This window comes from Castor canadensis, chromosome 8 (assembly GCF_047511655.1).
Source record: "Castor canadensis chromosome 8, mCasCan1.hap1v2, whole genome shotgun sequence".
Classification (NCBI taxonomy): Eukaryota; Metazoa; Chordata; class Mammalia; order Rodentia; family Castoridae; genus Castor; species Castor canadensis.
Window position 1 is genome coordinate 89,690,076 of NC_133393.1, and position 25,425 is coordinate 89,715,500.

The following is a 25,425-nucleotide window of genomic DNA, read 5'->3' on the forward strand; positions in this document are numbered from 1 at the left end:
CTCTGCCCCACTTACCCCCACCCCAGTTCCCTCTCCAGGTCAGCTGGTTACTTCCCCTACTCCGCCTAGAGCCACATTCCATGAGTTTCCATCACTTTATTTTGCAAAAATAGAAAACTCAGCAATATGCGATACAGCTGGGTAGAAGGGAGATGTAAACAGAGGGGAGGGGACAGCACCCTGACCCCCCCAGAGAAAAAGGGGAGCCAGCGGGAATTGTATTTGGCAGCTAAATACAAACTGGGGAATGGAGGAAGAATGGAGGGGTCACAGAGGCCCTGGGCTCCCCCTCCCAAGACCCCTAGAGGAAGGGGTCATTCCAGGGTGTAAACAAAAGCTAATAAATAAATAGAGGCTTCCTCTGGGTCAGGGTGAGATCAGCTAAGCAGCATCTCCCCTCCCTGGGCCAAGCTGCTCTGGAGGTCAAGGGTGGAAGGCACTAGGAGGAGAGGGATCCCTGGCCCTTCTGTAGTGTAGCAGGGTCCCTGCCCAATGGCTGAGATGGGGGGCAGGAGGAGCCCAAGGCACATGACAGGGCTGGTGAAGGGGCTTGTAATGGAGAGTGCTGGGTAAGGGCTGCCCCCCAACCAAGAGGTACAGAATGGACCTGCATCTGTCCCTTCACCCTCAGGTCCCACTCCAGAAATGCAGAGCCCAGCCTGCCCCCTCCCTCCACCTGGCACTAGACTAGGTACAAAGGGCAGGTGCATCACACAGCATTGGGCACCAAGGGTAGGGCAAGAGGGTGGGCTCAGCCCCCTCCAGGGGCCCTCCTTTTGGTCTCTAGTGTTCCTGTTTGCTCCCAGAGGCCCAAGCACCTGGCAGAGGAAGGGGCTGTGGAATGGCAGAGTCTTCTTCCTCCTTCCCTGGGGAGCCTTAAACCTGGTATCTTTTGGGGCAGTGCTGAGATTTTAAGAATCCAGACCCAGGCTCAACCCTCCACCCTCTGTCCTGGTGAGAGCAGAACAGGTCCCCAGGACTGGAGAGGGAGCTGGTTAGAGCAGGGCAGGGATGAACACAGAGTCACCCCTGGAAACTTTGGCAAAACAAGGAGCTCGTTGGAAGGGTGGGAGAGGGCAGAGCAGGTCCTCCCCCAGTCACTGTTGGTGTCTGGGAGATGGTCAGTCTGCTGCCTGGAGCCCAACCCCACAGCAGGGGAGGTCAGGGGCCCTGGTCAGGCTTGGGACTTTGGCCCCCTTTGCCCTGGCTCCCAGGAGCTTCATCCTCGCTGGAGGCCTTGGTATGGGAACCAGGCTGCGAGGAGTCGTCCTCAAACATTTCGGGGTTCTCCAGCATCTCTCTGATCAGGGGGGGCATCGGTCCTGGAATCTCCATCTTCAGGGTAATGGCCCTTTCTGCTCCTAGAGTGGAAAGGCAAAGAGGCTGAGAAGAGGGCCAGAAGTGTAGTGAGTGGTAAAGTGCCTGCCTTGCAAGCTCGAAGTCTTGAGTTCAAATCTTTGTACCGCCATAAAAAAAAAAAAAAAGGCTCATAAAGGCAGAAGCACATGCCCTTGAGGCCACCTTCTTAACTTTTCTCGAATCCACTGCCCTGTGACCCTCCATGGCACTCCCAGAATGGACTTGCTGCCTCTGTGTCCCCAGCTCACCCCCTCCCTACAGGAGGCTTCCCAGGTGCCACTCCCCTTCCTGAACCTCTCTACCTGGTCTTCTCTGCTCTCCCCAGCCTGCTGCCCATTCATGCTATTCTTTTGTCCTCTCAAAGGCAGCCTGAAAGAACTTAAGAACACATAACTGGCCGCACTGCTCAGGCGCCCCACCCTCTTAATGTACAAAGCTGCCAATTGTTCCTGTGTTTTTTCTTTCTTCTTTTTTTTTTTTTTTTGTGTGGTACCAGAGTTTGAATTCAGGGCCTACACCTTGAGCTACTTCGCCAGCCCTTTGTTGTGATGGGTTTTTTTGAGATAGGGTCTCACAAACTATTTGACAGCTGGCTTCAAACCGAGATCCTCCTAATCTCTGCCTCCTGAGTAGCTACGATTACAGGCATGAGCCACCAGTGCCCAGATATGTTCTTAATAACATTTATAACAGCTAATATTTATCAAACCTTTATTAGTTCCAGGCATCCTTCTAAACTAGCACCATCCAATAGAACTTTCTGTGGTAATGGACATATCCTCCCCGTCCAATATAATAGTTACTAATCACATGTGCCTACCTAGCACTTGAAATGCTGTTGCAAACGTAGAACTGAATTTTTGCAATGCCAGAAATCAAACCCTTGCACGTACTAGGCCAGTGCTCTAGCACTGAGCTACATTCTGAGCCCCTAGAACTGAATTTTTGTTTTTGTTTATTTGTTTGTTTATTTTGTGGTATTGGGGTTTGAACTCAGGGCCTACACCTTAAGCCACTCCACCAGCCCTTTTTTGTGAAGGGTTTTTTCGAGTCTCTTGAACTATTTGCCTCAGGCTGGCTTCAAACCTCAATCCTCCTGATCTCTGCCTCCTGAGTAGCTAGGATTACAGGCATGAGCCAGCAGCACTCAGCTAGAACTGAATTTTTAATTCACATTTCTAAACACATTGTATATTTAGTCCTCAAATAAATAGCTTCTGTAATAAGATTAAGTATGGTTCAATTTACAAACAGGAAAACAAGGTACAGAAAGTAAAGGAGGGGTTGGATATAGCTCAGTGTCAAGCACTTGACTAGCACGTGTGAGGTCCTGGGTTCCATCCCCAGCACCACCAAAAAATAAAAGAAAAAGAAAAGGAATTTGTCTAAAGTCTCCTCACTAGGGTGTGAATGAGCTAAGACTCCACATGGGTCACCTGGCTCTCAGTTACTCTGTTCCTTTCTCTGCTTATCCACCTGTGTGACCCACAGCTCTGGGAAGACAGAGGGAAGGCTCACTCTGTCTAACTAACCCTTGGTGCTGATGCCTCGGAGGTCGGTGATTTTCATGAGCATCCTTGGGAACATGTAGGGTTGGCTGGGCCGTCGGCGTCGGGCGTATAGCCTCAGGGCTTCCAGCAGTGGTTCCTGCAGCTTGTCCACTTTTTCAGGTTCCTCCAGGTCCATGCGGTCTACACAAGCACAGTGGAGTGAGAGGGAGAGAAGAGAGGCAGGATACAGTGACAGGTAGCTGATCCCCAACAGTCCCTGCCCTTGGACCTCTAGGCCCAAAACTGTCCCACCAGCTCCTCTATAATCCCTGAGCCCCACAAGATTATCTCCCCTGCTCAAAGCCCTATACTTTCTCCCATTGGTAAAGCACAACACAGAACAGTATTTAGGGTCTCCCCAGGAACCTCTGGCTTTGTTCCCCTTTTTTTCCTCTTATGTTCTAGGCTGTTGGGAAAGCTATACAGGATCTGAGAAGTCTGTGGTTGGGACCAGGTGCAACCCCAAGGTCTCCCACCTGGTCAGAGAACAGGTGTGGAAGATGGAGGGAAAGGAGCCCATACAGACGCCAGGGGGCGCCTCCGCACCTCCACAGATGAGGCAGATGGCACTGAGCAGCCCTGTCTCGGTGTCATCCATCTCCAGTGGCAGGAGCTGCCCAGCAAAGGCAAAGACGAGGTCTGTGAGAGGCCCGAAGCCAGCATTGTGCATCTGGGTCCGGTTCAGGGTCAGCCCGTCAGAGAAGGTCATGGTGTCCTGCTCTGGGGTGTACCTTGTGCAGATCCGCAGCATCTGGAGGTGGGGGTAGGAGGAGGGTTAGTGGAGTCTCTGGGAGAGGGGGCTCCTAAGGGGAGGAGAAAAGAGGAAAGGAGTAGAAAGTGAAGGTTAGCTCCCTAGTAAGTACAACCTAAAGCAGGCATGGGAAGGAAGACAGAATGGTGAAGGATCTGAGGCTTGGGGCCAGGAGGTCCTGAAAAATCAGGAAGAGGCAGGGTGTCCAGAAGTCTAGCATCAGGTGCAAGGGTCAGGGGCTAAGACAAGACAAAATGAGCTTGGGTAGAGGAGATGTGGGGAGTCCCAGATGACTGTGGTTGGGGGCCAGGGGGAGGTGCAGATGAGGAAATCTTCAGTGAACCAAGGAACTGTTGGGAGTCTCATGTGAAGGTCAGTCTGGGGCAGGACCCATAGGCCTAACTTACCAGGATGTCCAGGCAGGCAGCCTTAAGCAAAGTGATCTGGTCAGCAATGCTGAGCCCTGTGAAGCCGGGCAATCGCTTAGCAAATTCCACAATCTTGATGATGCATTTGGTGGCCAGCTCACTGAACTTGTCCCACAGCCCCAGATCCAACTGCACCCGGTGGTCTGCACTGGAGTTCTATGGGCAGTAGATGGAGGTTAGAATGTAAACAAAGGCCACCCTTGGGAGCTGTCTCCTCTTTGCCAATACCCCAAGCTCAACCCGCTGCAGGTTACTGCCCTGCTTGTCCTCAGCACCAGGTCACAGCCTCCAATGCCACTCCTCAAGTGCCCAGGCCCTACCGTCGTCACCAGGGCTCTGCTCACTCCTCACCGTGGTGTACTTGCCCAGCTGGCAGAGTGAGGGAAAGGTCTCTTGATGGGCCTTGCTGACCTTGGTGATGAGTTCTTCTAACTGGGGGCTCAGCTCATAGCTGTCAGGTAACCCTTCTTCTTTTACCTCCTTCTTCTTCTTGTTTCGGTCATTTCGCACCGCTTGGGGGTGGAAGCACAAGAAGAGGGTCAGGACCCTCAGAGCCTCCCTTTGGATATACTTTCTTGCCCTAGCTTAATGTGCTCAGTCCTTACCAAGAACATCTGTTCCCCAGGTATCTATATTCTAATTAGTGCCTCAGTTTCCCTACCTCCTACATTATATCCTATTCCCAGACTGGCTCTCCCCAGCCCCACCCAGGGCCTACAGTCCAAGCTCCCTCCCCAGGCCATTCGGCTCCATTCTGCCCTTCCGGTCACCCTGGAGTAGCTGGTGAGGGGGGGGGCAGGATATGCAGGCAGGATATCCACTTATAGCCTTGGCAGCACAATGGGGGGGGTGGAAAGGAGGGGCCGCCCCAGAGCCAACTCAGGCTCCTCCTGGGAACAGGGAAGAGAGGGGTCTAGCAAGTCCACCCTTCCCCACACACAAAATAGGGGGAATATAAAATCCTAATCCACATTCACTCATTCAGAGGAAGGGTTAAGAGGAGGGGAGTGGAGCTAATCAAATAGGACTGGTCTGGAAGGAGACAGCACCTCAGGGCAGGCTAGGTCTCAGAGGTCTAGGAAGTGGGGGTAGCCAGAGGGAAGACAGGCAGCCACACAGTAGGACAGGAGTGCTCCTGCCCAGGCCAGGGATAGGAGCCTACCTTCCTTGGACATGCCTACTTCAAAGCACTTTTGTAGCCGGCAGTACTGGCAGCGATTCCTGGTCACCTTGTTGATGATACAGTTTTTGTCACGGTGACATGTATACACCATGTTCTTCTGGATGCTTCGTCGGAAGAAGCCCTAGAGTCGGGGGAAGGAGGAGTGTCACTGAAGCAGGATGCTGGGAATACCAACCATGCAGGTGGCCTCAGGCCTGACTCAATCGATTAACAGCCTATGTGCCCCACTCATACAGAACACTTGTGCCCCTGATCTCTAATCTCACCCAGTAAGTGGTTCCCCAATCCGCCCATCCCACCATGTACACACCTTGCAGCCTTCACATGAGCTGACCCCATAGTGGTAGCCAGAGGACTTGTCATTACACACGAAGCACGGCTTGTAGACCCGAGGAGGTGGTGGGGGCGAGGGCGAGCTGGGCACCATTTCCTCTGAGCTAGTGCTCTGTGTCTCCACCGCTGGAGGGAAGCAGTGATGTGAAGGTTGGGGTGGGTGAAGGACCCCACAGACCTGCAGATCTCCCCATCACACTTCTCCACACTCACTTTTCTTTCTGCCCACTGCCTAGCCCCAGTTGACATGGTTCAAGTCTCCAAATTCCTGACCCAGGTCATCCTGGAAGTTAAAACCTCTGAGACTTGGTTTCCTCAACTATAAAGTAGGTAGGTGGAAGGTAGGTTCTGTCCCTACACCTCTGACTTCTCACTCCTTGTTTTTCTGGTAGATCCTTTCAAGTAGCCAGCCTCCTATCATCCTCAGACTCTCACCACCCTCAGCTTCTGGGGGGGAAGTAGGGAGAAAGAAAGGTAAGACCATGACAGGCCACCTGCAGCTGGCACCTGGCTGAATGATCTGCTGGGATATTCAGTAGTAGATTATTTCTCTCAAGTAGAATAGAACAGATAATCCCCCATCTTTTTCTTCTCAAATCACCTCCCAAACAACCAACAAAGTCCTTTTCTCAAGAAGCCACTGAGGTGGTAGAGTACACAGGGGAGGGAAGGTGGCATAAGAATCAGGAAAGCAAGTCAGAGATAGGCAATAGCCTTATTTCACACCTGAAAGAACCAAGGCCAAGCGTGGGGACATGTCAGGCTCAGTGCCGCACTGCCAGCTGACAGTGGGGCCAAGGCTTTTAGATCCTCTGACCAGATCTAAGTGGCCAGGAATGAAACTGAGAGGGGAGACAGGTGTTTGCTCAGATTCTCAGGTCTAGGAGCTGTTGGGGGTATAGCAAAGCAGAGAGTCAGGTAATAAGAGGTAAACAGAGCCAACGGGGGAGGGGACCTATTCCTGCTCCTTCTCTAAGCCTGTTTTCACTCCTGAGCTGCCTTTGGAAATGTGGGATTGCAGCTCACAAGGGGTCTCAACCTAGGCCCACAGTGGAGGAGGGCACACTCTGTGCAGAAGGCTAGGGAGTAAATCCTGTGTGTGTGGCTAATCTTCAGAGGCTCAGGACATCTGTAAATTACTCAACTTGTAGGACCTGTTGCCCAAATCTGGAGGGCCCAAGTTATTGTAAGAAACCCTGAAGAGCCTCCCTCAGGAGTGTTCCATAAACCTTCCTGAACATCTTCTACCCTCTGCTGCCCACCAGGTTCCAAGTCTGCCCCAATGCAGCTTGAGAACAGAAGAATAGCCCAGATGTAGACAGGGATTCCAAGCCAGCTCCACCCACCCCACAGGAGGAAAGCCCTCCCCACACACAACACACACAGCAATTAGCATAAGAATCCTGCTGGAGTGAGATTCCCCAATGAAAGGAGGCCGGGAGAAGGGTGTTGGGAATCTATTCAACACAGGGGTGTGTGTTGGGGGGTGTTCTCCAGGAGGGGCTGGTGTTGAGAGATGGAGGGGGGGAACACTGGAATGCCTTTCAGGCCCTCTCCTCATTCCTCAGATCCATCCTGCTGTCCTTAGGAGCAAGTGTCTGCCCATAGGCCCATGCATGGGGTGGTGCTCTCTCCAGCGCTGACGCCCTCCCTGCCCGCAGAGCGCTGCCTCATTTCCTCTCTTACGCAAGGGCTTGGGTGCGGTCAGACTGGCATGGGGCAGCGCCAGCCAATTATAAGACTAGGGGCCCAGAGAGACGGGCCCGGGGGTAGCTCTTCCCGTCTAAGTGGCACTGTCACCCATTCTCGACACCCCTCTGGCACACCCAGCCCCCTGAACCCTGAAGTGCAGTCCACTGGCTCTGAGGTCACTCTGCTTGTGGAGGGCACAAGAAAGTTAACAAGGGCTACTCCAAAGAGTGGGATCCCCTCCTCAGCTGAAACCTCTCCATTGGGATGCTGCTCCTGGGCTAGGCAGGGGCCCCTGCTGGGGAGGAGGGAGGAGTGGGCTCTGGGTTTTTCTCCTTTTAAAGCCCAAATTGCTGAAATTGAGGAAATTCCTGGCCAGGCTGAGCGGAGCTTCAAACAAACTCTTTATAACCGGCTGTAAACGCTCCCAGCTGCGAGGCCCAGAGCTGAGCTGCTTGGACTCACATCTACACACACCTCCTTGAAGACACTCTCCCAGGCCAACACCACACAGGCACAAAAGCAGGCAGATCAATAGGCGGGTCCTCTCACCCTAACCAGATCTTGGCACAGAGGGACTCAGTTGGGCATCAAGGCACACTCACTCTAGCCACACCACAAAGGTGAATGACAAGTCACAAAACTGACATACAACACCCAGCACTGGGTTACACGTTTACAAGCGAACAGCTCTAACACCGGACAAACACCTCAGCCTCCCAGCATAGCACCAGGATACCAAAGCTTCCAAGTGTGCACAAACACACCATCCTGCCCTCCTCTCTTGCCCTCTGAAGGGGTGGGGGTGGGAGGGCTAAAGATGGCTTTGTGTGCCTACCCAGGACCAAATTTATTGGTTCAAACTGAAACGAAAAAAAACCCTGCCAGTCATGTCCAAGGGGCTTTCATGGGCCTGAATAAGGACACGAAAGGGGTCCCTGCTCAGAACCCCAAAATCCCGCCAAGAAGATTTTCTCCATCTCAGAACACTCCCCCAATGTACTCCAATACCTCATTCTATTGGGCAATGAGAAAGTTAAGAATTCATAGGGATTTGGTACAAAGCAATACTTTCATGTTTTCTCCACCCTTTAAATGGTACACTTTAATTCTTGCCCCACCCCACCCCAAACTACGGTCTTCTGTTTGCCATCTCCCCTTTCCAGTCTCCCAGTTGTTAAATCTGAGCTGCTCTGCTCTGGAACCAAAAGACTGAAAAAAAAAAAAAATCCGAACTTGTAAACAGCGCTGTCGAGTGCCAAGGAGCGAGGCGCGTTGGCGGGGGCTCGGTGACCCGGCGTGCACACTCCCCCAGCGCCCGCCGCTCCGCCCGCTGCCCGCCCCTTCCCAGCGTGCCCCCAAGCTCCGGTCCCCCGCCATCCGCACCCGGGCTGCAGGCGCAGTCCCAGCCCTGGGTAAATTTGAGGGGTGTTCCAAGCTCCCCTCCCGACTCCTCCCCACACCCCACCCCCGCCAGGCACTGCGGCCCAGGCTTCAAAGCCGCCTCTCATCTGGACTTCATTTTTACTGCCTCTCAGTCCCCAGCTTTTTATTACCGCTCTGCAAAGGGGTTCCAGGGCCCCAGGCCTGGCATCTCCCATTTCACAGAGGGGAAAGATGGGTATTTGGTGACCTCGTAGTCCTACGACCCTGGCCGCTGTCACTTGCAGGCCATCCCTAACCACACACAAACTTTGCTTTAAACTTCTCGCTTCCTGCTGAAGTCCTGTGTTAGAGCCATAGAAAAAGTCATCTCGTGCATACAACCGAATACAGACATTTCCAAACATTTCTTTCTTAATGGGGGGGGGTGGGGACGTAGGGCCCAGCCTTCTTCCTCTTCTGTGCACAATCCCTTGCACCCCGCACGCAGAGCACACAGGATGCACTCTGGAACACAGCACTTTCCAAAGCCGCCCCCGCAGCCACGCAGGGGCACACGCCCTCCCGGCCTCACGCCACAAATATCCCCACATAGGGCCAGGAGGATCTGCCAAAGCAGCCGGAGGGCGACAGTGCTGTGGAGAGGCCCCTACTCCACACCCACACCACCTAGGCAAGGCGCCTAATACGCCAGGGGTTCACACGCTCTGCAAATATTTTTTACACTCACTCCCAGCTTCTCACATGGACTTTACAAACGCCATTCACCGTCCTGGGTGCTACATCCCTTCAGGGCTAGGGATTTGAGGGCACAAACTACCAACACACACCTCGATTGTTCCCTATCCCCAGGAACTCGAGTGGCATCAACCACAGGTCCCAACTAAACACCTACTCTAAAAACACACACACTCCAAACACTATGGCACACACGCGAAGAAGACGCTGAGGCCCCCACGTTTAAAGGGCCAGTACCTCATATAGAAAGGGCCAGAAACCCCATTTACACCCCAATTCCTAACTTTACACACCGAAAGAGTAAGCCCCAGCCTCTTCTGAACACCAAACCCCACCCCCGAACTCAAGTACCTACATTGCAGGCTGGCGGGTTGCGGCCAGGCAAAAGACTCAAGTCCGGCGAAACAGGAGCTGCCGGTGGCTCTGCGCAGCAAGCCGGCCCCGGGCCCCGTCGTCCCATACAGCCGTCGCGGACCCGGGACAAACGATTCCATGCAGTCGTACATCTCGACCCGGCTTGGAGAAAAGCTGGGTGCTAGAACACCAAGGACCCGCTGCCCATTCCCCCTCCTCCCCCCGCGGCGCCCCGCTCCTGGAGGGGGGAGGGGGAAGGCTAGCATAGGGCGCTGAGCTGCATGGGGGGTAAGGGGTGGGCGGGGAAGAGGGGGATCCCCAGCAAGGGAAAGGGACTGGGCGGGGCGCGAAGCCGGGGCTACAGCTTCAGCCTCCGTCCGGCTCACTTTGGGCGTCTCGGCTGCTAGCACTGGGGAGACCTTTTGTAAAAGCAAAGCCTGGAGGGGTGGGGGTGGGGCTTGGAGAGCGAAGGGGGCCGGGCACCAAGATGAGCAGAGCTGGGAGTGGAGCGCACACACACATACACATACATCCACTCGCCGCGCGGCGCGCGCGCTTGCTTAGACATACATCCGTGCATGCATTTATCTTGGCACGCATCACGCATATGCAAATATGCAATGGTGCACATGAATGTCTGCACGCACATAAATTCATAGGTTCACGCGTTTGTGCAAATACACCTGGCTCGGGAAAATGCTTGCAAACATTCTCTCTCCATCGCCCGGAGGCTTTGCACGCTTTTGCACTTAGGCGCGTACCCAGGTTGGAGCTGGGGGAAGGAGTGGAGGAACTAAACGCACGCATTTCCTTTCATAGAGTATTCCCCCTCCCCTTCACCCTTCCTTTTTCACACAAGTCAATACAGGCCCCGGTGTTAAAAATGACTCGGGAGAGGAGAACGTGGAGGTCTCCCGTGTGTAGCAGCTCTCCAGATCCGGAGGACCTGCGTTACCTCCACCCCCCTCATTCCCAGGCCTGGCTCCTCCCTCTCCCTCCGCGCGCGCGCTTCAGGGCTGAACAGTACATTCCTGCGGCTCGGAGCGCGCGGCCTCCTCCTTCCTTCCCGTTCTCCCCACCCCCGGTCCGAGGGCCGGAGCGCGCTCCCGCCGTGAACTCTCCGGGAACCCCCCTCGGGGCGGGTGGCCGGGCGCGCTCACCTCCTCCTGACCCGGCCCCGCCCCACCCCGCCCAGGCAGTCGCCAGCGCCGCAGCGGAGTCCCCCGCCCCCTCCAGCGCAGCGGAGAGTCTATACCCCTCCCAGCCCGAGCTGTCCTTCCTCAGCAGTGTCCCGGGCCGCCTCCCTCCAAGTCCGCGAAGCCCGATCTCGCGGCTGACACTCCCTAAGCGCCTCTAGTGCCTCTCTTACTGCCCTCTCCTCAAACCGAACTTCACTTGTAGAACACAAAATTACCCGCTCAAACTGTCCCTGTAGTGCCAACTGCGCCTCAGATGAAACTGTCCCCTTCCGTGAATGCCAACTCCCTCCGCGACTTTCTACAGTGCCAAGTGCCCCCCACGGCAGTAACTGCGCTGCTTATCACTAACCGTGCTCAGAGTCACTTGTACCCCCACCATACTGCCCCATCCTCCCTTCCAATGCCACACTGAATGCCCGCCTGAGCTCCCACAGCAGCCTCCCTGTTCCTCGGTTGCCCCTTCCGGCGCTGTGCGCCCTTGTCGCGCCGAGAAGGGGGCGAGGGGGCGGGAGGAGCTGGCCACGTCAGAAGTTTGCCCTTGCCCGGCCGGGCCGAATCGGGGACCCTGGCCCCGGGACAGCGCCAGCGGCGGCGACTCCCGGAAACCGCCCCCTCCTCCGCGCCCCGCCTGCCCGGCTGCCCGGCGGGCCGGCCCAGCCGGCTCTGTCAGCGCCGCTCACACGGGGAGCGCCGGGGAGCGGGAGCGGCGCCCGGCCCGACCCCTTCCCCCGCCTGGCGGCTGTGGCTGGCCAGGGCGGGGCACGCGTTTCTAAGAATCTGTTGTACCGGGTGGGGGACGCACTGGGGTGCTGAAGGAGTGGGGCGCCTGTTGGAAGAATAAAGAGCAGGAAGGGGTGCCAGAGTAGGCAGGGAAGGCAGGAGCGGGGAGGGGCCCGGGTGGCTGCCAGGGACCGAGGGGGCTGGCCGGGAAGGAAGGCCTGAATTGCTGATGGGGGGCTGGGGTGGCAGGGCTGACTTGGGGGGCTTGAAGAAGGGATGGAGAGGAAATGCAAGCTCTTTCCAACCGTGCGAGGTCTTCCCTTCATTTCCCAACCCCAAATACCCCATTCCTGGATTCATCTCCCCTAAAAAGAGAGTAGGTTTCTAAATTGGAATGTGGCCAGCAGGGAAAAAATTGCAAAATTTTTGGAGAGTACCCCCAAAACAAAGGGGAGAGAACCCTGATTAGTCAACTTCAGGCTGTCAGTTCCCCCACCTCCCCAACACACACACACACACACACACACACACTCTTTCCCCCTCCAAAATCTGAAAGGTCCCAATTAAGTCAGGCCTGCCTGGTAGGTAATTAGAACCAGAAGTGGCCAGGCCACAGGAGGGGGGTTGGAAGGAGGGCACAAGAGGAATGGGGGAGGGCTCCAGAAAGCCACGAGTCCTCAATAGTCCCCCTCTCTCTTCACCAGATTCACCCCAATCCTCATCACCCCATATGTGTGTACTTGCAGATGAGAGGGGACCTTAGCATAGATGAGAGGCGACCAAGAATTAGGGTGTCAGGCTCATCCTTCCCATCAACCCCAACCCCCCATTCTAGACAAACTTAGTACAGCCTTGAGTAGAGGAGATGGGGGGACCTAGTGCCCCCTCTTTTCCCCAAAGTCCCCCCAGCCCTTATTGCAGCAATTAGACCCATTAGCCTTCTAGCATTTCATGGGAACCAGATGTTCCCCGCCAGCCTGGTTGAAGTATGGGGTGGGGGGACTGCTGCCTGACTCACCCCCTTCTCTATGATCCCCACCACCAGGGCACATCCCCTCCCAACTAGAGCCCCACAAAGGCAAGGCCCAGAAGCAAAGAAGTGTAACCATCCCCCACTGAGAAGGCCATCAGCACTCATACTTTAGCATGATTACCCCTCAGAGCCCTACCACCCTGGCAAAGATGAGTTTGGCCAGGATTGGGGGGGGTAGGGAGGACAGACAGCTAACTCCTTATACATTCCTCCTTTCTCCCCCTTCTGCCACCTTCTAGATGAGAATTGAGGATAACAGGCTTCCTCATGCTAAATTCTCCTTTTCTTCCAAAACCTCCCACAAAAAACTGAAAAAGGGGCATTTCAAAGAGAAGCAGGCCCCGCCCAGGAGGGTAAATCCCAACTGAGGAGTCCCACCTGAAGGGTAGTGGGAGGAGTCTTTGGAGGAGGAGGGGGCAGCAGAAGAGGGGGGAACAGGGAGGTGTGAATAAGGGACAAGGCCCAAGCAAGGATGTGAGGAGCGATGGGCAGGATGGGGGCTGGAACTGGGTAGGGGGCCAGGAGAGGGGGGCGCAGCCTGGGCCCCAGCAGCCGCGGCTTGCCCGGCTCCCCCCGCGGGAGAGGTTTCCTGTTGCAATCAAAGCCCCGTTTGTGTCGGCCTGGAGCTGGAGCTGGAGCTGGAGCTGGAGCCGGAGGAGGAGAGACCAGGAGGGGAGGGGAAGGAGGCAGTCAACTGGGGTTTTTTCCTGGAGGAGACCTCGCTGCCGCCTGCTCACCACCCTCACCCGCTGCTTGCTGTCCTTGCTTCTTTCTCCCAGAGCCTGGGCTCTCTCTGAATCTCCACCTGCCTGTGTAGCCACCCCTCAGATTATTCTGGTCTGGGAGTTTCTTAAGTAAGACTCCCATAATTCCTGTGCCAACCTGTCCTCAGTTTTCCCTAAGTGACTTGGTATGGTCTTCTTGGTCTGGGCTCCCTGCCAGGGATACTGGCCCCAAGGTTAGGACAGTTGTCACCAGGTTTGGAGGACAAACTGGGCCAGGTCCTCAGAACCACAGCTAACTCCGCAAGATAAGGAGGAGGGCAAGATTTCCTTTCCCTCCCAACACACTCCACTCCCTGCAATCTTGAAAAAGCAAACACAACACATCAATGTTCACAAAGAGAGATACACATGGACATAGGCATCAGAGCATGCATGTATGTACACACGCAGGTACACAGGAGCGCATGCGCTTGCACACACCCCTATTTTTCCATGCACACAGGCCCATGCTTGCCTGGATCAGCAGCACATGCTACCCTCACCTCTCCCCTCCTCCACCACAGGGCTCTGAGATGCCTGCCTCACCCACCAGGGCCCCAGGAGAGCCCCAAGAGGTGGAGCAAGATTTTCTTTCTCAACAAGGATGTCCCCAAGGTGATAAGGACTCTTTAATAAGATCCAAGAGCAAGCCCAGAAGAAATTCCAGATTTCTTCCTGGACCTTCCTCTTTTAACCTATGTGTGAGAGAGGGTCGTCCACAGAATAAGAGAGGTGATGAGAGAGGCATAGATTCAAGATGAGGATAGCTGTGGCATCAAATTTAGGCCTCTAAATTAGATGGTCCTAGCCAAAAAGGGACAGCAAGTCAGAGAATGAGATGGTACTCTCTCACCCTGGCTGGCTACTCTCCTACCCTAGGAGGGCTCTCAGACTTCAGAATCTCTTCTTCTTCCCCAGCACTACCACTAGGTACTACATACCCCACCCCCATGCAAGCTGTCTGGACCCAGGCCTTTCCCTCCTCCCTACTCCACCTGCCACCTCCCTGCCCAGGCCTGTCCCTCCATGCTAGCCGCACCCTCTCCAATGACTTGCCCAGGTTCTGGCTCCTCCCTTGAATTTCTCCTTTCAGCTCCCCTCCTTCAGGGCAGCCTTTGGGGATGGAGCCCAGCAGCCTGGCGCCTTCCCCTACCTTGACCTCACTTTGAACCCTGACCTTGATCTCCATGTGTCCAGGACACAGGAGCACAAGAACTTCACTGGGGACTGGCCTTGTCTCTCAGCATTCTCCCTAGTACCATTCTTTCTCCTCTCCCTCTATACTCCATCTTCTTCAGTTGCCTCTCTCAGAACCTGGCAAAATCAAGCCCCAAGAGATTAAGTTGTACAGTTTTCTGCAAGAAGTACATTTATGGGGGAAGGAGGAGGTATTCCCACTATCCCTGGCCCCCAGGACAGATTCATGGGGTGAAAATGAGGTAGGGGGAAGCCCAGCTGAAGTTTCCAAAAAGGGAGCTTTGTGCTCTCTCGTTCACCTGCATGTCACCCAATAACCCCTGCTGGACTACAGACATGCCACTGACAGACTTCACCAAACCCCAGACACACCATCAGCAGCCCTATTAAATACCTCCACATGCTTCACATTGACTCTTTGTTGCACATACTGGAATTCTGTATATGAGCAGTCTCAGGGAGATGCTGCGCATGCACACACTACATATAGTGTGGACACACACACACACACACACACACACACACATCCCTACCTTCTCTCCACGGGCACGCTCTTTCCAGTGGAGCTGCCAGCTCAGTCTAGTCACCCCTTACATATACAACCCTCTGAGTGCCCCTCCTGAAGGCCAGGCTCCTCTTCTGCTCTCTGACCCTCTAAGTTGTGGAGCCATAAAAAATGGGTCTTTATCTTTTTTTGGGAGGGGGTTAGTTTTTTGTTTGTTTGATTTTGGTGGGACTGGGGTTTGAACTCAAAGCTTCCCACTTGCAAAGAAGGCACTCTACAGACTGAGCCACACTTCCAGTCCATTTTGCTATGATTATTTTAGAGATGGGGGTCTTATGAACTATTTGCAGGGGCTGGCTTGGAACCACAGTCCTCTCAGTCTCAACCTCCCAAGTAGCTAGGATTACAGGCATGGGCCACCAGCGCCCAGTTAAGGGTCTTTTTGTCTGTTTCTCTCGGTCTCTGTCTACCTCTCCCCTCCAATCACCTTTCCTTTTCCCCAATCAAAGCCTTACATGCTGACACCCTGCCCCACAGAGCCCCACACCCCAGCCTCCAGCTCATAGTACCTCCTGCTGTCATAGTCTGGCCATGAAGGAGAACAACCAAGTGGACAGAGAGGGATCCCAGAGGGGAGGAAGGGAGGCCCAAGCTATTTGTCTGCTGTCAGCACTCTAAGGCTTAACCCAAAGAGGGCAGGCCTAGGGGACAAGTAGGGATCTGCACAGCATATGGGCTTTATGCCAGGCCTGGAGGGAGAGGAGGATTCCCGAACCACATGGCTGGGGGATGCTTCTGGAATACCAATTGAGCCTCTTTGGATTACTTATGGTATAAGAGCTACCTTCTTTGAGGCTGTTCCCATCTTCCCCAGAACCAAGCAAAAGAGTCTCCTGACCCCATACATTTTTGGGCACTTGGCACTAGGTTTCCTTCTTCTTTGAAGCCTCAGAACCATATCTCCTCTTGATCACACAGACAGCTGACTGGCCTTTCAGACTCCTCTGCTCCCCCCACCTCCCAACTGCAAGCAGGTAGCAGCCTCAGATGGCACAAGACCCACCCTCAGCTGCCCACATGGAGGTGTTCCTTTCTGCTAGTTGGCTGATTCAGGAGGCAATTTTATACCTCCCAATTTTAGGCCTGCTACTTCCTTATCCCATTCGAGCAGGAGAACTCTCATCTGTAGACACTTCCCTTTAGTACACATTCAGACCCCCTCCATCCTACCACTATCATGTTCTACTATTGTTCCATTAGACCAAATTCCCATCCCCTGCCTGCCTTCCTAATGGAGGTACCCATTTTCTCCATCATCCATCCTCCAAATGCCCTCCTGTTTCCATTTGCCCTCATCCCCCCAATAGTCCTGAGACTCACACAGAGAGGCCATCTCCTTGGGGAGGTCAGGCTGGCCCAGGCCCCGGAAGCTAGGGCTCAGCATCTCGAATGGTGGAGACCCCCTGAGTGCTCCTGGGAAGGCAAAGGGGAAGCCTGCCCCTGGGTAGCCAGATCCAGGCCCCAGGGCACCAGCTGCAAAGAGTCGCTCCTTATTGGTGGCCATGGCAGCTGCAGTGTGGGAGTCCCCTGGGGTGTGCAGTGGGCGGGGGTGGTCTTCAGCCACAGCCCCCGCCCATGCCCACTGTCTGGGCCTGGGAGGCTCCGTGCCCACCCTGCCTGGTCTGCCCACTGGGTCTCCAAGAGTCCTAGGAGAAAAAAAAGTAAAGAAGAGATGAGAGAATGATTACTCTGTGGTCCCAAGCCCTGTGGTCCACCCTCAGGTGGGTCCACACTGCGCTGGCTTCAGCCCCTTGTGTGGTAGAGAGGGTAGGGCAAGGACTCATGCAGACTTTGAGAAACTCTCTAGACTAGCTTCAGGCAAGGGTAGACTGAGGTTCCAACGTGAATGATGGTTTGAGGACTTCTGGTCAACAGGACTCGGACTCCAAGCACCACAACAGGGCTGTACATTTGACTTAACACTCACATCAATCCTATGAAGAAGGAATTATGACTCCCATTTTGCAAATGAGGAAACTGAGATTAAGTGACTGGCTTTAGGTCACATGACCGTAAGTGGTTGAGCCAAATTTTAAATTCTCAGGCTGAGGGTTGTAGCTCAGTGGTAGAGTGCTTTTCTAGCATTCGTGAGGCCCTGGGTTTTATTCCCAGCACCAGAAGAAAAAAAAAATATTCAAACTCTCTACCACCTTGGAAACTATTGTAACTTTGGGACCCTACACCTCTCTTGAGGTGTACAGTACACTGGTGAGGAACACAGGCTCTATAGCTGGACAACCTGAGTTGATGTCCCTACCACTTGCCAGCTCTGGGACTTCGGGGGAGTTTCTAATTCAATCTGTGCTTCAGTTTCCTCATCTACTACTGGGGAATAATAATAGGACCTACTTCATGTCGTGAGGATTCAATGATTTATCATGTATGAAGTGTTTAGGATAAAGTAGGACATATGCTAAATGTTATGTAAATGTCTCATATTATTTCTTTTGTATCTTCTCTTCCTCCATACTTCTCTTTTAATTAGCAGTTCCTTCTCTCTGTCTTCAGAGAGAGAATACTCCCACCTAATTTCCCCTCCCAATTTTTTCTCTGTCTCCAAACATCTCTCACTTCCTAACCCCTCTCACATCTTCTTTAAATTAGGGATGCTGATGGAACCCCCACTATGTGACAAATATGATGCTAGAAAACTCCTCTTCTCCTTGTCCTCAGTATACTTTGTTTCTCCATCTCCTTTTCTTTCTCATCTCTGAGCTATCTGCTTCTCCAAAACTCTCCTTACATCCTCTCCTTCCTCAAATGTAGCTTTCTTTCTCCCTGAGGTTTTTAACCTGAACCCAGGGAAGAGGAAGGAAAGCAGGGAGACAAGAAGAAATGGGAATCCCAGGGCTGGCAGGTAGTTTCTCTCCTAATGCTCTGACCTGAGAAAGGTTGGCTCTCCCAGGAACCCCAGAACCAGCTACCTCTCTAGGGATTAATGGGCTGAGGAGGGGATCAGCCTGGGTACTTCCATGAGACAGAACAAAACAGACTGATATGAAGAGGTTCACAGAAGGACCACAAGAGTATAGCACATAGAGTTCACAGGGTAGGCAGGCTAACATGCAGGCAATGGGCATTTCTGCAACCCTTTCCATCAGCATTTGCTTCTAGGATCAATATTTCTCTATCTTTCTTTGTACCCTTCCTTCCTTCTGTCCCTCTTTTTTTTTCTCATCTGCCTTGGTCTTCAAGCCCTTGAGAATGAATTGTCATAGAGGTTACAGAAACTCAGAACCCAACACTACCACACTTCATTCACCCCCAATGCATGAAGCAGCAGCCCTTAGCCCTCATCAGGAACCACCCATACTTTCAGGACTCTCCAACTCTTTTCTCCAGTGTCTCCCCACGTCTTAAAGTCTGAGTTCCAAGTCCCTAGGTTTCCTGTCCTTTTCCTTCCCCTATTCCAAGAGGTCCTCATCCCAATTTAAGCCCAGGTGGAGCCAGGAGTTGGGGGGTGGGGGGGCCCTGAGCCATAGCTCAACAGGCCAGGCCACATTCCAGGTGGATTAACCCCTCCAGTGCCAAGGGTGAGACACTAATGAACAACCCCCCCCAATCTTTTGCAGTTTTTCATATTGCTCAGACTGGGAAGGCTCTTTGCTCCAGCCCTCCTTGTCTTTGCATCTCACTTTCAGATGGGAAACAGACCTGGAGGGATAGGGCAGGAGGACTTCAACAGGGAGTCCTAGAGGGGGATGTTAGACTCCAGGCCCTCACCGAAAAAGGAGGCTGAACAAATCAACTCTTCCTGCCTTCCCCCAATAAGGCCTCAGAGAAGGGACCTAGGAATCTAGAGGAAGGGGACAGAGATTCCTTCCCATTCTGAGCCTTGGTCTCTCTGCCTTGGTTGGGAAGGGAAGGGAGGGTCTTTAATCCAGGGTCAAAGGGAACAAGAAATTGAACACAGAGTAGAATTAAAGGAAATCCTAAATGAGGGCCCTGGATGCCTTGGTTCTTTGGGGGTACCTATGGAGAGGACTTCTCTTCTTCCAAGATGCCACCCCAGATGTGAGGCCCAGGGGGCAGCGACTAGGGGAAAGGGGCTCTTACAAAGCCGCTTCTCTTAGAGCTGAGGTGGAATTGAGGGGAGGGCATGGATGAAGGGGGCTGCCGGATGGAGGGGGCGTCTCCCTGCTGCCCTGCCCGCTCCAGAGCCTGGAACAAAGCTGCTCTTGTAGGCTGCTCTCCACCCGCTACCCCCCTCCCCTCTGTATAAACACGACCACCTTTTTCCATGACCCCATCTCCAGCCTGGGCAGAGAACCCAGGCATCCTCTGCTCTAACCTGGGCCCCCAGCCTGCTCCCCAGGAGGCAGCAGTGGACCTGGTTTCCCTGGCCCTCTGCCACTCTTGGGGGAGTCTAGACCCTTGAGTCTCCACCTCTCATCCCCAGGTGCCCTCCCTCTACCCCAATGGCCCCAGGGAGGGGCAGTGCCCAGGAGGCAGGCAGGCAGGCAATGCCAGTGGAATGTGTGTGGGCATTGGAGGGCACGGGCAGGGTGGGGCAGAGGGGGGAACTGGAGGTGCCAGTTAGGTGGCTTTCTGAGCCAGGGGTGGGGGTGTGCCAGGGTTGGGGGGGGCGTGCCCTGTGCTGTCTACCAGGCTCTAAGCCACAACTTGTGCGTGCATGTGTGTGTGTGTGTGTGTGTGTGTGTGTGTGTGTGCATGCGCGCTTGTCTTTTGGGATACCCAAGCTCTAAGCACCCTGCACATACTCCCCTCAACCTCTTCTTGGTCTTTACTTGGACTCAAGGATATGGAACACTGACTGTGGTCCTTAATCCCAGCTTAGCATTTGAGGAACAATCTGAAGGGCTTGAGGACTGGGATTCCAGCAGCCCAGAGGACAGGCGCCCTAAAAGGGGGACAATCACTTCGGCTTCTTGCTCTAGGACTTCCTCTTTAGGCTTCCCTGCCCACCTGGATCATGACCACCAACTATGCATATTCTTACCCACTGGCCAACTGCGGAGATTCCCTCCTACATGCTGGGTCAGGCTGAGGGAACTGGTCTGTAACTGCTGAGGACAGAGAGACAGTGTCAATGGAACTGCAGACCTAGGACTCCTGGGTCTTTATCCCTACTCTTCTTTTGTTCCTTTCGGGTTTCCCTCAAGAATACTCCAGAGAAGCCCCCCCTCCTTGGCTGAAGGGAGGTAAGACTCACATCCATGGCTGGGGACATGTCCGAGGAAATCCTGAACTAGCAGTTTAAGGAAACTTCACAGACTCCTCCTCTCTTATCCACTAGTACCTCTCAAGACCTGAGTCCACAGCCGGATCACTTGCTAGACGCTGTCCTTACCCTTATGTGCCACTCCACTGACCAAGGAGAAACGGACCAGCTTAGACCATCAGATCCACCCCTGGGAACCCCCAGGCAAAGAGCCCGGTTGTCTCTCCCACGGGAGGGAACCCCATCTTCCCTCAAATTCCAAACACAGACAGAGGATAGATGTCCCCCTTCCTTAAGACTCTTCCCGAAACGCTTCTCCCCCACTACTCATTAAAATCAAGGGCAGAAAACCTGGCCCATCCCCATTCCGTCTAAAACCTTCCCATTCCTTTCCCACATCAGGGCTGACCCCCAATCCGGACAGGAAGCCCCCCGCAAGCCCGGCGGACAGCCCAAGCAGCCCCGGGAGGGAAAGGACCGGCGTGACTCCCAACGCCCCCGCCCCCAGCCCACCTCAGCGAAGGACCCAGGCGTCCGCGGCTGGAGGGAGGGCGGGCGAGCCGGCTTCCCCTCCTGACTCACCTGGAGGAGGGCGGGGGAAGGGAGGCCTCGGAGTCCCGAGGTCCCGGCGTCGGGCAGTCTCTGGGATGGAGCGTCGCAGTGTCAGGGGCTCGCGGTAATGGGGGGGCTCGTGTGTGGGGGGGAAACACGGCTCTAGGCTGGGACTGTCCCGGGGCCTCTCGGAGCCCGCCCGCCCACGTGACCACCCCAAAATATCCGACACATTTTCTCCCAAACCGCACACTGACTCTGCAGGCGGGGACACGGAAAATATTTTCTTTCTTTTTCTCCCTCCCTATCCCCCCCACCTCCCTCCCTGCCCGGCTCCCTCCTCCCCCTCCCGCCCTCGCTCCTCCCTTCCCTGCCGCCTGCTCCTGCCCGGCTCCCTCCTCGGTGCCCTAGGGCTGGAGGGGGGGGCGCGGGGGCTGGGTGAGGGGGGTGTTGGGCGGGGCTGCTCAGGACGCCTGGGTCTGCGCCCCTCCCATTTGCTGGGCTTCAATGGTTCCATCCCCGGAGAGGCCGGGCAAGGCTGGCAGAGGAGATCAGTGTCCTGGGCCCCGTGATGCCGTGATGCCAACCCTTTCTCTCTGGCTTCTTCCCTTTCCTGCCATTTCGAGGGGGAGGGGGTTGCTGTTTGAGTTGTCTCTGGTCCGGCTGTGTTGTGCCAGGCCATTCTCTGGTACCTCTCAGGGTAGGCAACGGCGGGTTCTGCGTCCACGTCCTCCCAAGGGTGGAGTGATGGGGCACGCGTATGCCAGAGCAGAACCTGCAGTTCTTCGCTTTGCGTGGCCTCCACCTGCAGGTTAAAGCAGGCTCTCGCTTCCCCTTGTCTCCCTAGTCTTTTGGCCCTAGCAGCAAACTGGTTTAACTAGTGGGGGTTGAGGGGATGCTGAAAGCTGGGTTCTGGGACTTCCTCCCTCTCACCCTGTCTGCCGTAAACTCCAGGTCCCCACCTTTGGGCTTGGTTTTGGAAGGGGAGAGGCTGGGAGGAGAGCTGGAGGAACTGTAGCTGGGAGTGGGAGGAGCCTTGGGCTGGGTGTGAGGGAGAAAGCCCAGGGTGTGCGTCTGCCTCAGCCAGCAGGGCCTGCCTGGCTGCCTGGTAGATGTGCCACGAATGTGGTTGACGCAGGGTCTCTTGGATCCCAAAGTTAGTGTCTGTGTCTGATTGGACATTCTTGATTTCATCTCGACAACACAGACAGACAATATAGCAGTTTCACTCCATTCTGTTAAGCACAGAACTGGAGAAAAGTGAAATTCAAAGTCTGTGCACAGACCCCCCCCCACCCACCCACCCAGTAGTCCCACAGGGACTGGGGTGAGAAGTGAGGAAGAGGAGAAAAGGAACATTGTAGGTATTGGGCTAGGCTCTAGCCCCAAGGACCTTTCCCCAGCAACATTCCCAGGGTGGCCAGCACCTGGGGAACAGGCTCCTGGGCCACCATGCTGGAATTACTCTGCTCTAGCCTTTCTGCCACCCTGGGGGCCAGTTGTCCTCCATACTGGATTTACTCTGTCACATTTTCCATACTGTAATTACTCTGCTGAAGCCTCACTGCTACTCTGGGGGCTAGGTGTCCTCCCTCTTGGGAAAGGCCTCTTGTAGCCAGAGTCAGATAAAGGAGAGGGGGAAGAAGAGGCTTGGTGTGGCTACCCCAGGAGACCAGAGATGTCAATAGGGGTGCAGACAGACCCTCCCTTTCACTCCAAGGCTAAGAAGAGCTGGGAATAGGTACTCTAGGGTCCTGTCCCCAGGTGGCCTGGCTGCTGTTGACTTTGCTGGTTACCCTGGGAGCAACTCTTAGCGGGTGTCAGGAAGTGGGACCCTGGCATCCAACCTGGGGTGGGATGGCGCAGTCTGTGTGGTGATCCTGCCAGTAGGATCACCCCTTGTAACCTGTCCTGGTGGTGTTGGTGGCGGAAGGAGGGCAGACCCAGCCAAGGTTTGGGAATGTGGCTTTTAATCCCTCCTCCCCCTCCCAAGCACATCTGTACTTGGTTTGCAGTGAATGAGACTCCTGTCCTCATGAACCAAATGCAGGCACCACTCCCTCCTTGGCCAGGCATCAGGGCATTCAGACACAGAACCAGGTTCCACCCATGCCGAGTATCACCTCTCTCAGCTCTTCCCTTTCTCCTTCTTTAGAGGGGCTTAGGGGCTGGGTGGGCCCAGAGTCCAAGAACTAGAGTTCTGAGACTGCAGCTGGGGTAGTAGATGTGGACAAGAAATCTAAAACAGGAGGCAAAACACTTGGGGATAGCCTCTAAGGAAAGAGTGAGTCCAGAATTCTATTTGTCTCTACCTCTCCTTTTGTCTTTTGATTTGTCTGTCTGTCTCAGTCTTTGTGTCTGTTGGGCATTTGTCCATCCATCCATCTGGTAACTGTAGCTCCTCCTTTCTGGCCACCTCCTTATCCCCAGCCAATGGCAGCAGCCAGGAGTCATGCCCAGGAAGATCCACCCAATACCCTCCCTTCAGGATTGTCACCCCCTCTGCCCTGCCCCCTCTGCTGCCCCTCCCCAGGACCCAAAGCCTAGGGTCTGTGTGCCCCAGCACTTTACAATCAAATAGCTACAGCAGATTGGGGAGCAAGAAAGAGAGATTCAGGTTCTCCCCTCCCTCCAACTCCCTCCCATCATCTTGCAGTAGAGAGGGGATTCCAGGAAGAAGGCTTCCCACTCTGTACACTGGTGGAGGAGGCTCTCCTCTTTTCTCTTTTCTTGGGGTCATGCCTATAGGCTTCATTCTGTTTGAGGCTGCTCCACTCTCTCACCCTGGGAGGCAAGAAAAGGAAAGGGGAAGGTAGAGCAGGGGAACGGAGGGAAATGACATCTTGGGGACCCTAGGACCAGGCTTCCTTTGCTTACCTGGTCACAGAGCAAAAAGCAAAAGGAGACATCATGAGGAAAAGGATGCAGGTCCCACCTGCCCACCTGCCCTGATTTTGCCCTGGTGCCTCACCCCTACTTTTCACCCTTGCCCCCTCCCCACCAGCAACAGGACATTAAACAGGTCATTTTCCCATGCCCAATCTGGTCCTGTTGGGATGCTCAGAGGTGGCTGGCAGATGTCTGTGGGGTAAGGGGAACTATGTCATAACCCCCAAAGACATCATTAAGGCACAGAAGTGCTGTGGGGGCTTGGAGACCAGAGCACCAGGGAGAGAGTGATGAAAACATGTTTTGTACAACACACGTGGCCTCTCCTTGTCCCTCCTCCCTTCTTTACCTCCTCCCCACCCCCCCCATGTGCTCTGTTCCAAGCCTGGTACCAGCCCTGCCCCAGGTGCTTGCTCAATTCTACCCCTTGTACCAGGCCTAGCCTGCTGCTTGCCAGCCTGTTGGCTCTCCTCTTGATTGAGTTTGTGTGTAGAAGGTCCTTGTCAGCCTCGGGGCTGCCCAGATCCCCACATAGGATAAGGCCTTGGTTTTGAAACACAGGATTTTAGGACTAGCCTACACAGCTCTAGGAATTTCTTCCCTGAACATACACCATTCACTAATCAAGCAAATTTGTATTAAATAGTCAGTACACTTGGCCTTGGGAATACCTAGGTATGGTCTCTGCCCTTGCAGGATCACAAGTCTGATGGAGGAATCAAGTGTTAACAGTTCACAAAATTGGAACTAGACTAATCAGTATGAAGAGGCATGACATACTAGAAGAATGGAGCATAGGAATATTTTCCCCCAGTCAGGGAGGTCAGGAGAGCCTTCTGGGAAGTAAAAGGAGAGAGTAGAGAGAAGGAGGACAGAGGGAAAAGTATGTGCAAAGTCCCTGGAATTCAGGTCCAAGCTCTTAGCCACCCCAATCTCCCAGAAAGAAGAGGAGCCCTTTGGTTCTGTGCCTCATCTATATTCAATATGCCATAAGAGAAGGATAGTAAACACCTCCTCATGGCCAAGGCAGGATCCCAGGGTACCTGGTGATTCTCTCCTGGAGTGCTCCCACTCATTTCTTCATCTACTGCTCCAAAACAGGGAAGGGAGACACAGAGAGAGAAGAGGAATTACAGGTTTAGGTCTGAGATTACCCTACAGAATTGCCCCAAACTGGCAAATCCTCCAGGGTGAAGATTCTTGCAACTGCCTAGTTGGAGCCTCAGCAGGCAGAAAACCTCCTCCCTGTACCCTCCACCCTCCTGCAGATCCAGCCCCAACCTGTCCCACCCCCTGGAGCTAGCATATCTGCCTCCACAGTTGCTACAGTGTGTGAGGTGAGTGCTCCAGGTGTCTGCCAGCCTGCATGTGGGCGGTGCAGCTATCTGTTTTGCACAGAACTTGTATGCAGGGTTGATTTTTTTCTTTTTTTTTTGGAGGGGGGTACTTTCTCCTCCATACACTGGAGAGCCTCCAGTTCTTCCTGCCCAGGCACCAAAGTTCTAAGATTCTTTTCTTCTCCTCCTTCCCCCACCTCCCCCCACCACCCCCACTAC

General features: G+C 54.4%; 1 protein-coding gene across 8 annotated transcripts; it reads right to left on the reverse strand.

The window, feature by feature from the left end:
* Positions 1-81: 81 nt before the first annotated feature.
* Positions 82-21,927, reverse strand: Rarg (retinoic acid receptor gamma). 8 transcript variants are annotated; one of them, XM_074083477.1, is made up of 11 exons: positions 21,673-21,927; positions 21,011-21,070; positions 20,207-20,270; positions 16,567-16,892; positions 5,582-5,730; positions 5,251-5,392; positions 4,440-4,600; positions 4,068-4,244; positions 3,456-3,660; positions 2,892-3,050; positions 82-1,361 (listed from the first exon to the last, which is right to left on the reverse strand). In XM_074083477.1, the coding sequence occupies exons 4-11, from the start codon at positions 16,748-16,750 to the stop codon at positions 1,162-1,164; spliced, it is 1,377 nt and encodes a 458-aa protein (XP_073939578.1). In that variant the 5' UTR covers positions 16,751-16,892; positions 20,207-20,270; positions 21,011-21,070; positions 21,673-21,927; the 3' UTR covers positions 82-1,161. The 8 variants fall into 8 exon arrangements, with proteins under 8 accessions (XP_073939578.1, XP_073939577.1, XP_073939581.1 ...); XM_074083476.1 differs by having other exon boundaries at positions 20,207-20,273; XM_074083480.1 differs by lacking the exon at positions 20,207-20,270 and having other exon boundaries at positions 21,673-21,820.
* Between the last annotated feature and the right edge of the window lie 3,498 nt (positions 21,928-25,425).